Consider the following 17,982-nt stretch of genomic DNA (forward strand, 5'->3'; position numbering starts at 1 on the left):
ACGGGGGGGATATGGGGGATAGATCCCCCCCTTGGTACTTTTTTTACTAGTAAGTTTAATAACGTTGGTAAGCATACCCCCCTCACCGTCGAGGAAATTATGTTTTCCAACTTATATCCCCCCCCCTGGACAAAATCCTAAATACGCCACTGGTGAGGTTATATGAGCTATTGCTGATTGCAATAGTTTGAACGGTAAAAAATAAAAATACACTGAAGATATAAATACAAGTTATAGATACTACAACTAAGGTCCCGCAGCTTACAACTAAATATTTATTATAGTGATTACTTCAGTCATTACACATTACCAATAAGTTAATGAAAAAATACATAAGGGAATTACCTATATTATTTCTAGGATAATGATTATATGAATTAAAATAATAAGCAGTAAATTTTAGATTAGATAATTTGAAAATCTATAGTTTAATATGATTTAATGATGTGCTTTAGGTCCCAACACGCAAATTGGGTCTTAGGTACTCCTGTTTATTTTATTCTTATTAAGATGTTTAGTAGTGGTAAACTGGTGCCAAGGCCCAAGACCTACTTATACATATAAAGTTGTCTATCTCTGATTATTTAAAAGACTACTAAGACATATATATATATATATCAGTAACAGATAAAAATCAAATGCGGAAAGAGGAGTACAAAAGAATTTTGAAAAGATACTTATTTATAACAAGTTAATTTTAAAATAAAATTCTACGTATATTATTACACTATATTATGTCTCTATCAATGACTTACAGGCTACAATAGTAATGCAAATAATTCAATGAATGGAGCTATAACGATAAAGTAAAGATACTTTAGAAAATATATTTAATGAGGACTGAAATATTATTTTTGATAAATTTAGTAAATTTATCAAAAATAGTGGCTATTAGGACCCCGGTCTTAGAATAATACGGCTTAGTCCTATAGGAACACATTAAATCCATGAATGGTATATTAAATATTAATGGGGATATGGGACACGTAATAATACGGATCAAATTTATAAGATGATACTCATAAGATGCATCAATAGTGAGGTATAGAAAAGGAAAATCATAAACCAAGTTAGTACTAGTTCATGGGTAAAACTAATGAATGTAACCATTACAAGGGTTAAATAGCAAACGTTCATTTCATATTTTCACAAAATCTTATGGAATTGAAAGTTAAATGCCATTTATATTGTGAAAATTAATAAAAAAAGTACTTTTTTAATGATAACATATATTTAGTTATATTGTGAAACAGAATATATATCAGAAAATTATGATGTATACAAAATACAAATCAAACTTCTAACTAGCAATTAATTAGTCTCAAGTAGAGTAAGATTTGTACTCAATTAAAAATAATTAAATGTGAATTTTATTATTTATTTATTTTTAAGTGAATAAAAATTTATATTTTTAAAAGAAAATCAGTAACTCAAAAAGCTTTGTAAAATCTGAGGACTAGATAATACTTTTAACTTTAAATTTAATAATAAAACAATTCGCTTTAAAATTGAAAATAATAGAGTAAAACTGATTCTTCTGAACATAAAGTTTGATAAGTAATCCTTTAGTAAGAAGTAGACAACAAAGGTGAATATAATCTCCTCTTAATGATGGTTAATCAATATTATCCATTGATCCCATATTATTTATAAATTTCCAAATTTCCAAACAGTTACTTATTTCTGCATTTATACATCATACAATATAACTGAAGAAAATTTTAAATATCAGTCTGTCATTGTATAATTTATTTATCACAAATAAAATAAAAATTATATAGACATGTTTATTACATATATATGATCTTACATAAGTTGTTTTATCTAATAAATTCTCAAATACCAGATCTACTTTTGAAAATATTGTATCACAAGATTTAGTAAAGACTGACTTTAACACTATTTTTCCTGCTATAGCTTGATTTATTTTTTAAGTTTTTCTTGTGCACTAGTGACTATCATTCTCCTGTTATAAAAATAAAGTTCTACAAAATATGGTTTTGTACATTAAATCATATGAAAGCAGGGCATGCTTGAAAGTGAAGCACCTGATTCTTATGGTAGCATACATGTTAAGTACAGATGCAATTATGTATATTGATTTCAAAAATATGCACAAATAAATTGTTTTAATACCAAAAAGTAATAAACAGACTTATCTTTTTTTTTAATGACTATAATATATATATATATATATATACTTTAAAATAGATAACTAAAATAATTTTAATACTTCTTTTAAAAATATATTTATTAATTTACTATGTTAGTAAAAGCAAAATATTAACAATTAAATATACTTAACATTAAGTAATACTTTGTTAATGCACATTTATTATGTAATTGCTAATTGATATGTAGTATTTAATATTGACATAAGAGAAGAACAATATTATTATTTATTATATACTAATATACTATTATACAATAAATAATAACCACAAAAGTACAAACTATGTAAAAAACATTTTTGAATAAAAGTAAATCCAAAACTTATAAATTGTAGATTTTTAGATATTAACTAGTTATAGTTATAAATGTATCATACAAATTTAAATTGAAAAATTGAAATAAATAACACTTTGCATAAATAATTAAGTAAATAATAATTTTAAATAAAAATGAGTGTAATTAAAGATTAAGTCATAAAATCTTATTAGAAGCATTAAAAAAGAAAAATTAATAATAAATAATTATTTTAACATCTTTTTCTTAACAATAATACAGAAATTTAATTTCAAAAAAAAATTATTAGAATAAAAGTTATTATTTAATTAGTGAATTACTTAAAATATGAAAAAAAATATTCTATGTTATTGATTACAAAATAATGTTTCTATACGATGATAAAATCCACGAATACAATTTTGTTCTGTACATATTATAACTAAGTTATAAATGATAACAAAAATAAATAATGGAATAAAAAAAATTGTATACGTGAATGAAACCGGTAGAAAATACATACTCAGTAATACACAAATGATTAAAAAATATATAGAATGCCATAATGATATTAATGGATTTATTACTGCCTTTTCATTACAGATGTTCTTCAAAGTATTTAAAACATTTAGAAATTCATTTTCAAAATTTAAATCTGAAAGTATAATGAAAATAAAGAATAAATATTTTCTAAAAATATAAATGTTATTCTTACCTGTATTAAATGTAATATTTTTTTCAATATTTACTGCATTTTCTGATATATCAAATACTGCTTCAATTGGTTCATGATCTGAATAACTAAAATCTTGTTCAGGAACACGATGTGGTAATGAATGTCTGTGTTCATTTACAACTACCTAAATATTTTGTATATACATTTTTATTAATCAAATTTATAATTACATTTTTAAATTGTAGTATTTTATTATATACAATATACATGTATCATTTATGAATAAGATTTTTATATTTAAGGTTAAATATTGAAAAAAATATTGCATTATGTTATATTATAATAAAATATTGTTTAATTCCAGTATTTATTTTTTATAATATTAGTAAGTATGTTAATCTTTGATCTTTTAATATTTACACGTACTATTTGAGAAGAAATAAAAAATAAACTTACTAAATTCCGTTTATTAAATTTGTACAGTATATAATCAATACGTTCAGTTACTTCTTTTGGATCTTTATAGGAATTTTGAGGATGAGAGAAAGTGTATTCAATACTATTGTTTGAACACTGAAACATAATATAATATTATTATAATGTTATCAATAAAAATTAATAGTAATATTTTATAAAAATTATAACTAATTAATAAATTTATTTTTTTTATCATTATACAGTAAACAGTTAATTATCCATATATTTGAGTGATATACTAGCGCAATAACAGCAGTTAATTAAAAAAAAAAATACACAAATCAACTCACAAATCAACTCACAAATGCTATTAATTGCTATTGGACATTTTAAATTAATAGTATGGGAACTACACACACAACTATGATTCAATGAATAAAATATATAGTAACTACACGGTAATTAATAAATGTATATACATTTTTTATTAATAATAAAGTAAATGACCCAAGTGTCCCAAGTCTGAGGTTACTAAATCAACAAATATTTTCAACGATACATTCTGAATAAAAATGATGTTAATAATGATAAAATAACATTAAGGATAAGAATAATGATAAATATATCTAATCGTATTATATTATGCTTAAGTTAGTTTGACAATTAATATTATAATAGTTTTTATAATTTGTATTATATATCTATTATAATTTTTCATTAAATATTGGTTAAAAATACCTCGTTATGGGACCAGACTAGACCAATTTATCACAATATATATACATATATAAATCATCATAAACACAAAATTACATTGGTACTGAGTGTTTATACTGTGCATTTAAGAGTAGTGATTTAAATCACTCCTTTTTTTTTTTAAACATACATAATTGTGGATTATCAAATTTTCTATTTTCTCTTAAATATTATTAAACCATAGTATTTTAATATTGAATCTATAAATACATATTTTTTAATTTTTTTTTTAATTACCGCAGAATATGAGTCGTTCATGTTTGCACCAACACATATTAACTTATAACAAATATCATTAGGATTAGAATTAAGATCACCAGCTAATACTGCTAAATCAGAATCAGTAGACGTAACACGTATGAAATTTGCAGTTTCATAAGCTTGTAATGCTCTGTGAATTGCGTATTTATCATTTGATGCATTATAACAAGCATGTAACTGAAAAAAAGATAGTTTTATAATATATATATTTATGTATTTAAATATCAATTATGGTATGCCAAATACTTTTTATAGCTGAAACAACTAACAAATTATACAGTCATAAAAACAGTATTAATACGTAATGCTTAGTAGAAAGTTCAAAGTATTATAATTAAAAAAGATTTAAAAATTATTCTAAGTAAATGCATTAAAAAAGTCTTTGGTATGCCACAATTTATGAACTAGGCACCAATTATTAAAAAGTAAAAAGTTAGTTACTTATCATTAAATAATCAAAAATAATATACTTTTATTTAACAATTAAAAAAACAAAAAAAAACATAAATTACGTGTGTAGTGTAAACATCTACAATAAAGCCTTTGACATTGATACGACATAGGCCAACACCTTTTCCACCAAACCAATCTCCATGCATCAACATATGTAAATAACCATTCAAAGTAAATGAGTGATAATGAACATCAATAATTGGATAACGTGACATGATACACATTCCAGATCCTAACAAGCCACTTAAAAAGATAATAACAAGATTTAGATTTTTAATGTGCTTTTATTTATTAAGTATTATAGGACATCAATTATAGTAAACATTATTACTAATAATATATCATCATAGAAATTATGGAGATATTTTAATTAAAAAATCTGTCTAGGATATGAAGAAAATAATAGGAGATTGTGATGTGGTATTTAGTAAGATAAACTTGAGAGAATTGAAAGATGCAAAACATGCAATTCTTGAATTGTTAAGAAAAGGGTAGTCAAAATTTATAATAGAGGTTACTTAGATTTTCTATACATTGAAGGATGAGTTGAGAGGAAGTCAAATAATATGAAGGGAAAAAAGATTATAGCTTAATCATAAAAGTTTTAAGTTCAAATAGTTTGGCAAGGAAAGAGTTAAAAATGAAAACCAAAGGATAACATTTAATTCAAAAAGTTTAAAAATGTAAATTCAACATGTATTTTTTGGGGTGTAGTTATAAGAAAAATGTTAGTTTGTAACCAGGGCCAGCAAGAAGGTGGGGCAGAGGGCTAGAGCCCCAGAGCCCAGACCTCCGGGGGGGGCCCGTAATCAGAGACGCATTTAAGCACAGCCTAAATAAGAATATATAAGTGAAAGGGCCCGGCATTGATCAGCCCCAGGGCCCACCAAAGTTTTCACAAATCCTGTTTGTAACTGGTACATCCAAGAGTAGGTAACTATAAACTAATCAATTAAAAATTACATTTATGATGAATTAAACATACATAAGCATCCATTATAATAAACTTGTATACCATACTTAATGATAATAATCAATAATCAGTTATCGCCAAATTTAGTTTTACAAAATCTATGAAAACTATAAAAACTAAATAAATATAGTAGTATATAATAATAGATAATTTAAACATTTTATCTAACATAATACCTGTGGAAGTAATGTATATACTTAAATACATTCTCACAAGATGCCTTTAAATATTTGTAATCATCTCCACACCATAATTCCTGTAGACACACAATATCATATCCATTGTTTGTTAAACTGTCAGCTAATGCTCTAACACGAGCTTTGCGGTTTTTGGAAACAAATTTCAAACCCCTAAAATTATAATTGTCTCACATCAAAATAAAATAATAGATAATGTAACAAAAGTAACAAAAATAAAAAAAATAATAAATAAAAAATACCATATATTTAAAGTGAAAATACTGAGTTTCATGATGATAAGTATTTAATAGTCTTAATAGTTTAGATAAATAAGACGATTAATAAATATTTAATACACGTTTAAATTACTTAGAACTTAAGTACCTAATATATATATTATTAATACAACTTAAATTTACAGTTTTAATTTAAAACTTTTAATGTTAAATTAAATTTGTAGACTAATTAATTAAACCAAAAATAAATAAAAAAAAAAAAATGGTGCTGAAAATCTGAAATACAGAAATGAATGTAAAGATTAAATAATTAAATAACAACAATAACAAATGCCAAACACTATAATATACGATTTATGATAATACAGGAACAACTAAGCTGAACTTAGTTCAGTGAACTATAAAAAAAAAAAAAATTATATATTTCACTGTACGAGACACCTACGACGGTCGGCGAAAAGCACAAGCTTTAATTTTATTAAGTCTATATACGATATTATATTAATTGTTCGTGGCAAAAAATGATAGCTGACGAATGGAGCCTTATCAGTTATCAGCTTCCCCGACTCGGCCGACTCCTACTTGAAGCATAGACATATAAAACTAGATAGCGGACTGCGTATTCTATTCTATTCTAGCGTTTTATTCTGTGGTATTACATTCCCGTAGGAAAGTTGAAGTCGTGCGGCCATAATTTGCCAACAGGGCAATGTTTACAAAATAACTCAATGCATAAGATAGCTATATTATTAATAATACAAATAACGAATTTATTTTCATAGTATAAAATTTTGTAAACATTGCCCTGTTAGCACGGCCTAGGTTCTATCTATATAGCTGTTTTATATGTCTACTATGACTTGAAGTAAATTTGTTCCCATTGAACTTACTATACAATATTATTATTATATATAATATTATAATAGTTCAATGATTGTTCGGTGTTCCTTAGAAGTTAAGAGTATAAATGTATAGTATGTATTGTTCTCAATCCTCTTATTATACCACAAAATTAATTATATAGAACAATAATTTGTAGTTTCCAAAGTGAATATATTTATCCCATCAAGGTTTTAGATATTTATAATCATAGTTCCCAATTTCCCATATAATAATTGATAATATACCATGGGAAATAGAAACAGCTAAAATCGCCCCATGAACGTGGCCAATCAGACTTTTCACAACTTCACGAAAATATTTTCATAGTTGGCAACAATTCCATCGTTTTTTTTATATGTATATATGTACAGAATAGGTAAATGAAATAGATGAAATTTCATCTATTCTGTGGTTATGTCATGTTCATGTACATGGTACAAAGTATTATAAATCTACAGTACGATTTAATGTTTCACTACCATTAGGCCGTAGTCCATAAACCATGAACATAAATACATAAGTTAAAATAGTTGAAATATGAGAGTAAAAAAGAGACCCAAAGTGTCTGATGTCTAGAGGCTCAATGAATATTTAATCTGGGCTTGAGTACACCTAATAGATAATTGAACTACCTAAACACAAAGAATATATATATATATATATATATATATAAACTTAACTAAATACAATTGAAACATTTAAATTTGTTTCTATGAAATATCAACAATATTATTATTTATCGGTTCTTGAAAATATATTAAAATATTAATTTAACAAAATAACAATACAATAAGACTTAAATTAATAATAAAACAGCTATAATAAATCAATCAATTCACACATTCAAATACTAAATACATTTCTATACATTTCTGTACATATTCTCTCCATGTTATTGCATAAGATAAAAGTAATATAATATAATATTATAATGTATAATAATTAATAATAGTATTTTCCACTCAACTAACACACATCACCAATATAACTGCATTATTTGTCATAATAGAATAAAAAAACAATTAATTTTTATTCCTATTTATCTTATGTGTGCGTATAATATAATGACATTTTATCATGTCTAAAGTTAAGCCAGTTTGGGTATATATTTTTATTTGTTATATAAAATAATCAATAGAAATTTCACATTAGAGTAGTAGATTTTTGTCAGTCAAGTGGGAAACTTCAATTAAAATGTAATGTTCTTAAATCTATGTGATTATAATGATTATCTGTGGAATAATGGAAGGGAATTTTAGATTGAGCGAACTCAAAATTCTTGTAGAATGTATCGTTAAAATATTATATTATCACTGGGCTCCCATTGATGGAGGAGGTGGCGATGGTGGATCCTAAAAATAAAAATTTCATATTAATAATATTTTTAATAGGACGCCACAACAACATGTATTGTCTTTGTCTTACATACTTACAACATAGCAAATTTGCAGACTCCATTTCATATCGTTAGCTTAAATATTATCTAGATAATCACATAGGTTTTTACAGATATATTTTCAAGTGCATTATAGCTAAGTAAAATATTACAATTTTAAAATTATAATATTAATAAAAGCCTAAGTGATAGCCTAGATAATATTTTTACTTTTAAGTTCAATAATATGTAAATTTACTCTAATGTTAAAGCTAACAATATAAAATGGATTCTGTTGAACGCAAATTTGCTATGTTGTATACACGTAAGACAGAATCAACACATGAGTATGTAGCATCCTCATAATGAGTTTTAATGTAATCCATACATCTGGGCCACTATTGTCAGATCCACCAAATGGTAACTTTTTTATAGTTTCCTCTTGTGTACGAGGCTGATTAGGACGCATAAAGTACAAAACCAAAGCCATTACAACCCAAATTCCAGTTAATAAGATGAAATTAGTATCTTCACTGTTTGATGACAATGGTCCATCCAATCTTTGCACTATAAAAATTAGATTTTATTTTATACTTTAGTTACCTTATATAGCTAAATCATAAAATATTAATCAACACAATAAGTATTAAGTATAGCCATGTATAGTGTATTATACTACTGTATGCATAATACATAATCATTTTAAAGTAATAAAATAAGTTTGTGCAAGAACATAAATTATTAAATAATAAAAACTACTAATAATTGTTCTTATTAAAATTCATTGATTTAATTTAAAACAATATATAAATATATATTAATCATTTTATAAAATTAACATTCTGTCATTAAAATATATAAAAATAGATTTTGAGAATAATTAGGTATATGCCATTACTCAATAAGATAAAGAAACATTTTTTAATGACAAAAATGAAAATTTGTAATGTAAAGATATAATTTTTTAGCAAATCACTGTTAACTTAACATCTAAAATTACCTGGTTCCAAGCAATCAATATCTGTGCATGCTGACTGTGACTGACGTAGCTACAACAATTTTTTTTTTATTACTTGATTACATGGATATTTTTTTAACTTATACATAGGTACCTACATTAAAATAAATTAAAAATTTATTTATCTACATTATAAAAGTATATTCAACATTGAATAATAAAGAAATATATTAATGGCTTTCTCTATCAATAGGTTAACAATCAATTTTATTTTATGCAATTTAAAATTAACATTATTAATTTATAAGCTTATACAAATAAAATATTAAAAATATTATTTCAGTTTCCATTTGGTCACAATTATCTTGGTTATTATAAGTTTATAAGTTAAGATAAGCTATTGCTCTATTGTTCTGCTGATAATATATATATTATAGTAGTAACAGACCTTAGTAGATTTTTAAGTTAACATTTTAAAAATGTTTTAATTAAAGCTAATAACTAGGGAATTAAGAGAAAAAAATTTATCACTGTCAGACTATATTACAATCTTTAAATACAACGCCGTGGACAAACAAAAGTATTTGAACAGTTGTATTTAGTAATCATAAATTAAATTATACTCCTCAGTTGTGACCTCAATAATCATAATTCTTTAGGTATCTATTTAAATTTAGCAATATTTAAGACATATGTATTCAATTTTTAATTTTACAAGAATATCTTTAATATTTCATCATGTTTACACAAAATAATTTTTTTTTTTAATAACCAATTTTTATCCAGCACTTCTTTAGAATAATTTTAAGTATTTTGATATATTATTTTATTCATAACAATCATAACACAATATAATAATATTAAATATTAAGTTATATTTCATAGATAAATAACATTACATCAATAAAGTATATTGATTAAATGCAATATAAATAATACTATATAATAAGTAATAGCTAATTTAATGGTTAATATAAGATAAATCAAAAATAAATTAACTATGTACTAGGTAGATATTAAGTAGATAAATGTAATCGACCAATGTTTATTTACTATAATATAACACTCAAACAGATACAATAAATTATAAGTATTGTTTTTAAATTACATAATTACTTTGTTTACTTACCAGTGAAAGTAGTCGTTGCATAGATAGCTCATGATTCCAAAAACATTCGCATGGGTCGTTATCACTCATGGTAAAAAGTCAAACTTCAAAACCAACGTAATCTACAACAATAATATCATATTATAGAAATATTAGTTACCCCTGTCACCAGTTGCGATGTACTCAATTTTCCAAATTGACAGACAACACAAAGTCATACATTAAGTATGTTGAAAATGTTATACTTGTATATTATAGGTACTTGAAGTTATGTATTACCTGTTGTATTGAAATAGTCCGAGTTATTGTAATTAGAACAACGGTTGCGCCTACTATATTTATATTATAATACTAATTACTAGTTTAATGGATTTTAATAATAAATTGCCAATAAGAACATTCAACAGTGCCACGACAGACTGGACTTATCACTAAAATGCCAAATAATAGTAAATAGTATAATAACAAATAGAGAACGCCGCCAAACGAAGCCCAAACGTAAACACGTCTTGTAGTGGTAAAAAAAAAAAAAACTATAGTACAACACCAACAGTATTATTTATTAAAAAATGCTACAATTTGTTACCAGTTGTAACAAAGATAACGATCATAATATTATTATCTATAAAGCCTGCCTGGCAACTGTGTCATGACCAGCTGATAAATCACCGTTCGTAGTTCGTACAATACAACACAAACATGGTAGGCAAAATCGTGTCTGATTAATGTCAATAAATATGAAATTAGCAATAATAATACACCGAAAAAATATAGAACCTTATACGTGTACACCGTTCATTTGCTATTATTTATTAATTCGGGAAGGGGGAGGACATTGGTGTTCCACACTTGATACAAAACACGATACTATATAGCCATATAGGTGCACCTACTGCACCTCGTAGGTATGTTCTATTATAATTCTATTTCGCGTTTTTTGACAAATTTAAAATTGACTCAATGGCAATTACATGCGGCTGGCTAATGTTTATAATCAAGCATTTCTTACATAATATGTTTTACAAAAATTCAATCAATTTACCGGGTAGTACTAAATAATTACTAATTGTAAAATAAATTACATCAACAGCAATAGGTATCAAAAAAACATATTTATCATGAAATATACATAAGTATTAATACATTACACTCATTATAGACTATATAGGCTGATTGACCGTCTTGGCGTTTTCACTTTTCGCACAGTATTTTTCCATGTATTCAATGATTTATTATTGAATTTAAATTTAATACATTCGTTACAATTTAGAGTTGATATACTCAGTGACAAATGTAGTAGATATACCTCACCTACTGAACAGCAAAGTGAACACTACAAACTTTCCTCCTTTTTAAAAGTAAAAAAATTATTTTTTTTATTATGGTTCATTTATTCATAATATGGCTTAGTCATTTTAAATAATTTATTAATCAAACTTAATAAAATAAAATAAATCATGAATAGGTAGATACATTTTAAATATTCATAACCTTGATGAAATTTGAAATTTTACATCTTGACTATAAGATATCAATGAAGATCAAATAAATGTTTGTTTTATTATATGCCATTCACGGCCGCAGGCAAGTTTAATATATATTTGTACATACAGTAATAGTTGTATAAACATCTACCTATACATAATACATACTAATATTACCTATTCAATATTCATTTACATTCTATATATGACTACAGTTACAGATAACCGGGTTGGTGAAAATGACTTATAACTCACCAAACAATGAACGATATAATACATAATATTATAATATAGGTACCTATCTACATATAGTTACATTTTATTGGTTACACTTATATAGTCATGAGTCAAGATGGTTAGATTAAAAAAGATCTTTGAACGGCAAAGATTTAGTGGTGTTATGAAGATCGAAGTGTAAATACAAATTAAAATTACAGAAATGTGTAATTTGGCGGTGCAAAAAAGGGGGCGGGGTCTATTAGAAGGAATTGTCTATAATTTTTGTTATTATTGTCAATAAAAAAAAAAATTATTTATACTGTATAATTGCATTATTAATAAAACAATTTCTTTGAAATTAATTCAAAAATATTATTTAATTTTTTGTTATTGACTTTTTTGTTTGACGTGCTGTGTTTTTTAAAAATCCTACATATTATTTTAGTAGATTATGATTTGCGAATGTTGGGATCTATAGTCTATATAAGTACCTACATAGGTTATAGATACGTAGCGACGTAGCTATTATAGTTCAATGGTAATATTTTTTAATAAATAATCATATATATTGAAATTTGAAATGTTATCAAACATGGTAAAATAACATTTTCTTAGGTAGGTACCTATACTTAGGATATTAATTTAAATTTTATTAGGATACGTGTGGCTACCAGATTAACCTCTTGTTAAGTGTAAAGGCGGGTTTCCACTGACAATATACGTGTACGTGTACGTGTATAAAAATACTTTTCTGTGATTGGTTGGTATACATGGTAAGCTTTTGGTATACCAGAAAGTTTATACGTTCCAATCAATCACAGAAAAGTATTTTTATGCACGTACACGTAAACGTATGTAGTGGAAACCCGCATTAACGGTTGAATTTGAGCGATAGCAGCAGTAACCAATTTTAAAATCTTAAAAATGTGTTATGTTATAATAATATTAAATTATATTGTTTTAAAAGTAAATTAAAGTGTACATACACTATAGAGGCGAGTCAAATTATAGTAAGTTAATTTACCGTTAAAATTAAGCGCTTACCAGTTACCTACCGTTCTTACAAGAGTATTTTTCATGAAGGACGTGTATGTACAAGCGTACGTACGTGCGTGTTAATAAACGTGCATGTACACGAGAATGGTTCAGTGGAAACCCACTTTAATACCGAGATACTCGACGAACGACTACCAGGGTATAGGTTTGTTATCGAATTTTAGCGGTAAGGGAGTGGAATAGCGACGTAAGCTATAAATATAACTGCAATGATTTTTGAAGCGTTGATTTGTATTTTCCAGGTTTTACACTACTTGGAAAGTAAATTTAAGTGATCTTGTTGGTTGTTTGTTATCGTTTCAAGATTACGGAATTCGCTGTTATTGTCGTCTGCAAAAAGGGCAATGTTGGTTCGTGATGACTACAATGGTAAATACTAAATATTATGTAAGGTATAATATAAATATTGAATAAGATAGATTCCAGAGCCTTAAGATACAGCTGCAGAAATAGGCTGGAGGTAGGAAATAAAATAATTTATTTTGACTAAGAATTGTCTGTTAGATAAAAAGCAATTGATAATATTAAATAATTATTTAGGTGTATTGAATAATTTTAATTTATAGGTATGAAAGACCTTCATTCCAAACTTAGAGATGGTGATAAATACAGCGCATGTGTATCAGTAAATTTCTAATGAGGTACCTACTGATGATATGCTCCGTTATACGAAAAAACTGTTGTAATGTCGAGTGGTTAGATCTAAACCTAAATTTGATATTCGGGATGAGATCGGCGCTATACAAATAATTTTGTAGTCTTGTATGTATAACTTTTTCGAATATTTTTGATAATGAGGTTAATAGACTTATTAGTGTATATAGTTATCAGGATTAGTTTTGTTATTTCCTAGTTTTTTAATTAGAATAACTGTTGCGATTTTCCTGTTGAATAGAAAGTATTTAACGCATAGCAAAAAGTTAAATAATGAGGGCATAAAGACGAATCCTTTGGAGGGAAGTTTTTTAAACCTGAGGTTGGTAATGTGGTAATGACCCGTGCTTTTTTTATTAGGTAAATTTTTTACAGTAAACTTATAATTTAATTTGGTGTACTATATTTCATATATTCTTGGATTGAATAATCAAGTAAAGTTCTGGTTAACTGATTAAATATTTTACAATAATTATTGTAAATAATGTATAATGGATAATTGGTAGTAGGCTATCTTGAAAAAAGAATTCATTGATTGATAATAAACTATAGATTATAAGGGCGTAGACCATTTGGGCGAATCGACCCAAAATATAGTCTGTTTGGGCGAATAGATATATACCGTTTGGGCGAGAATTATTCAATTAAAAATACAGTTTGAACTTAATGAAAATGCTTATAATACACACTCAACAATTAATTAAACAAAATCGTATAAAATATGTGTAATTTACAGTCAAAAATCATATAAAATATGAGTAATTTACAGTCAAAATTCATATAAAATATGAATAATTAATAATAATAAGTCAACAATCATATAAAATATAAATAATTAGTCAAAAATCATATTACATATAAATAATTAATAATAAGTCAACAATTATAAATAAAATTACGTATAATATAATTATAGTACTGCAGTCTGCAGTTTAGAATAATTTATAATTGATAATAGTGATTAATAACGATTAGCAATAATATCATCAGTATCTGTCACCTGGTTTTACCTCGCACAGGTAAAAATAATTTCACTCGCCCAAACGGTACAAATGATAGTCGCCCAAACAGACTATTATTTTTTTGGTAAAAATTATTACTTTCGCCCAAACGACCACCACCCGATTATAAATACTAGTATTTATAAATTATAATTAATGATAATACTTCACGAGAACTATCATTTAAAAGTTTTCAGTACCATTTACGTTTAAACGTCGTTTAGGATCATCAGGGATGTTAAGAACAATAAGAAGAGACAAACTTAAGATAAGAGGATTGCGATGGTTAAATAAGTTTGATTTGAAGCATTTATAAAGAGTTTTGACTGTACGCGTTGCACTGTTGAAATGGAGTGATAATTATGGAGTGTATTGTTTAATGTCTGAGACATTCAGACATAGAAGAAATAACCGTTGGATAATTTGTTTGAAGCATTTGAATAAAAATGTTAGAATTTTGTTTATGTTTGGTGGTTCAACCCCAGATTTTTACACCGCGTGACCATATTGGTTCTAACAGAAGTTTATAAAGGAGTATTTTATATTTGTTCAGATAGATGTGTTTAAAATATTAGAAGGAGTCGTACATTGTATATAACTAACTTTATATTATAATGTAAAGAGTTAGCAAATTAAAAAAATATTTCTTATATTTTTCAAAATTAACTAGAAGAATTTAATTACAAAAATGTCCCTGGTAAGATTTTAAAGAAATACTTTTTTTTTAGATAAAATGTTTATGTTTAACTAAATTAATCACCTATTATTATTATTATTATTTTACCTATTATTACTTATTTATTATTCATGTATGAAATGATTAAATTAACAACTATTTTTTCAGAAAAAAAAGGTATAAAAACTTGCAGCATATCTACTTGAAATATTTTTCAATATGTTATTTGCTATGTTATTGAGGTTTAAAATCGATTTATGTTGATCGAAATTCGGTCAATTTTTTTAAACATTATAATATACTTATACACATACGAGTATACACATTACACATATGACATAATACATATAGATATAGTGTAAAATTAATACATTTAAAATTTAAATCAATGCTATATAGGTACTAGGTACATGAGTACATGATTAATTATTTGAATGTAAAAATTAATTTTCATTTTATTTTGTTAATAGGTTTGTTTAGTTCAGTGAGAGAAAAATCAAATGTGGATTGTTGATACTGATAAAATCTAACATTATACATTTATACATCTATTCTTGTAGTTCGAGGTTTGCGTGAAGTTTTCATTTATTATGCGATGTATATGTTATAGGTTTTACAGTGTGAGTCTTTTCGATTTTCTGTTATTTAGAATCTATTTCCGAGGCAATACTACCTTACATACATTACCGGATGAACCGATGAAGATTCGTGTGATGGGATGTGACACTTCTCTTACGACAACAATATTTGACTTTCAAAAGCCAGTCGGTACTCTATCATTTTGTAAATTTGTTCGACATTTAAAAATTCAGCATTTTAAAATCTAATCATCAATTATAAAGATTGCCTATTCCATGAATTTTTTTAAAATCATCCAATCCTAAAGCCTACGTGGCTACATAACCTAACGTATTCACTTCTTTTTTGTTATTTTACACCACATCATTACAAATGCACATATAAATACGTCATTATGACCTAAATAGATTAATAAATTCGAAATTTTAATGAAATTATAATTTTTAATTTTTCTAAAAAACGCAGATTATTAATAATCGTTAATTGTTTTTTTGAATGCAATTATTTTTATATAATAATTATTGTCGGTTATTGAGAATATGATTAAAATATGTAAGTAGTTTATTTTCATAATTGTGCAGGTAATGTATATACTAAATTATGTTAAGTTGGCTATTATGAAATGTATTATAACACGTAGGAACCTAATTAACTAACTTAAATTGAATTTTAAGGTTGTAACTTGTAATTTCGTTTTATTAAGCACAATGCCAAAATGATTTGATAATTTGAAATTAAAATATTTAACTATCAAATTGTGGTACCTATTATTTTTTAAGTTTACAGAAATCTATTTCTATGCTTATGATATATTACTATGTATTCGCTTATAAGTATAAGACTGGTATAAATAATAGTTATTTTACATGTATTATCCATGTATAGAAGAAAAATACCATGATTATGAATTATTAATTAGTTATATTGTTATAACACTGTTCTAGCTTAAAATATTTAAAATAATTTTATTAATATTTTATTATTTTCAACATTTGACATAACATACTACATTATATTATGCATACATAATTTCACATTTCAGTTATAAAAACATAAGATATCTTATTATTTTTGTATTGGTTATAAAGCTTATTAAACTATAATATGTTTAGGTACTTATTATTTCATTGTAATCATTAAGATTTTAGATTTTTCAATTATTAAATGGAAAATTGAATGATTGTTGTAAAATACATATAATTAAAAAAAGCTCTGGTTTTTATTTAATTCACAAATTTTTGATCGTGCTATATAGAAGCAGTATTCTTAGATTCAATTTCTAATAATGTATTTAGGTACCTATCTATTATAGTTAATATAGTTATTAAAACATTTTATTTAATATTGAAATAAAATATAATAACAAAAATAGAATTAGTATTATAATATAAGAGCAGTTTGTTTTAATATGTATGGTTAAAATTTTAAATTAAAAAATTACCTTAAAATTGAAAAACTCGTCAAAAATTCAACAGACTTTTGAATGTTTGGGAAAATATCAGAAAACTGAGCGAATTCAATTTTATGTTATTATTCCTATAGTTAAAAATTATTTGTATACGTGTAATTTTGCTGTCAAAAAAAAAAAAAAAAA

At 25.1% G+C, this 17,982-nt stretch overlaps 2 protein-coding genes and 1 long non-coding RNA gene across 5 annotated transcripts; 1 reads left to right on the plus strand and 2 right to left on the minus strand.

Annotated features, from left to right (window-relative positions):
* Positions 1–2,619: 2,619 nt before the first annotated feature.
* LOC114120203 (putative neutral sphingomyelinase) lies at positions 2,620–6,455 on the minus strand. Its single transcript, XM_027982036.2, has 7 exons — positions 6,421–6,455; positions 6,158–6,331; positions 5,068–5,251; positions 4,532–4,732; positions 3,578–3,694; positions 3,161–3,305; positions 2,620–3,100 (listed from the first exon to the last, which is right to left on the minus strand). Exons 1-7 carry the CDS (start codon positions 6,450–6,452, stop codon positions 2,814–2,816), a joined length of 1,140 nt encoding a protein of 379 aa, XP_027837837.1. The 5' UTR covers positions 6,453–6,455; the 3' UTR covers positions 2,620–2,813.
* Positions 6,456–8,007: 1,552 nt separating this feature from the next.
* LOC114120206 (uncharacterized protein C34C12.4) lies at positions 8,008–17,965 on the minus strand. Of its 3 annotated transcripts, XM_050199545.1 has the most exons (6): positions 17,830–17,907; positions 10,999–11,051; positions 10,741–10,841; positions 9,654–9,702; positions 9,042–9,220; positions 8,008–8,630 (listed from the first exon to the last, which is right to left on the minus strand). In XM_050199545.1, the coding sequence occupies exons 3-6, from the start codon at positions 10,807–10,809 to the stop codon at positions 8,589–8,591; spliced, it is 339 nt and encodes a 112-aa protein (XP_050055502.1). In that variant the 5' UTR covers positions 10,810–10,841; positions 10,999–11,051; positions 17,830–17,907; the 3' UTR covers positions 8,008–8,588. The 3 variants fall into 3 exon arrangements, with proteins under 3 accessions (XP_050055502.1, XP_050055506.1, XP_027837839.1); XM_050199549.1 differs by lacking the exon at positions 10,999–11,051 and having other exon boundaries at positions 17,830–17,965; XM_027982038.2 differs by lacking the exon at positions 17,830–17,907 and having other exon boundaries at positions 10,999–11,380.
* Positions 12,674–16,582, plus strand: LOC126549660 (uncharacterized). The gene is made up of 3 exons (XR_007603773.1): positions 12,674–13,847; positions 16,280–16,375; positions 16,459–16,582. It is a non-coding gene; the product is annotated as an uncharacterized LOC126549660 (long non-coding RNA).
* Positions 17,966–17,982: the final 17 nt, after the last annotated feature.

This window comes from Aphis gossypii, chromosome 1 (assembly GCF_020184175.1).
Source record: "Aphis gossypii isolate Hap1 chromosome 1, ASM2018417v2, whole genome shotgun sequence".
NCBI lineage: Eukaryota > Metazoa > Arthropoda > Insecta > Hemiptera > Aphididae > Aphis > Aphis gossypii.

Excerpts from the sequence above, each read along its gene's own strand:
- LOC114120203 (XM_027982036.2), bottom strand. The coding sequence starts at position 6,452 with ATGAAACTCAGTATTTTCACTTTAAATATATG. Across the intron at positions 6,332-6,420 it reads ATTTTCACTTTAAATATATG|GGGTTTGAAATTTGTTTCCA; the intron begins GTATTTTTTATT and ends TTATAATTTTAG. Across the intron at positions 3,101-3,160 it reads AAATATTACATTTAATACAG|ATTTAAATTTTGAAAATGAA; the intron begins GTAAGAATAACA and ends TTATACTTTCAG.
- LOC114120206 (XM_050199549.1), bottom strand. The coding sequence starts at position 10,809 with ATGAGTGATAACGACCCATGCGAATGTTTTTGGAATCATGAGCTATCT. Across the intron at positions 9,703-10,740 it reads TGCAACGACTACTTTCACTG|CTACGTCAGTCACAGTCAGC; the intron begins GTAAGTAAACAA and ends AAATTGTTGTAG. Across the intron at positions 8,631-9,041 it reads CTGACAATAGTGGCCCAGAT|GATCCACCATCGCCACCTCC; the intron begins GTATGGATTACA and ends TTTTATTTTTAG.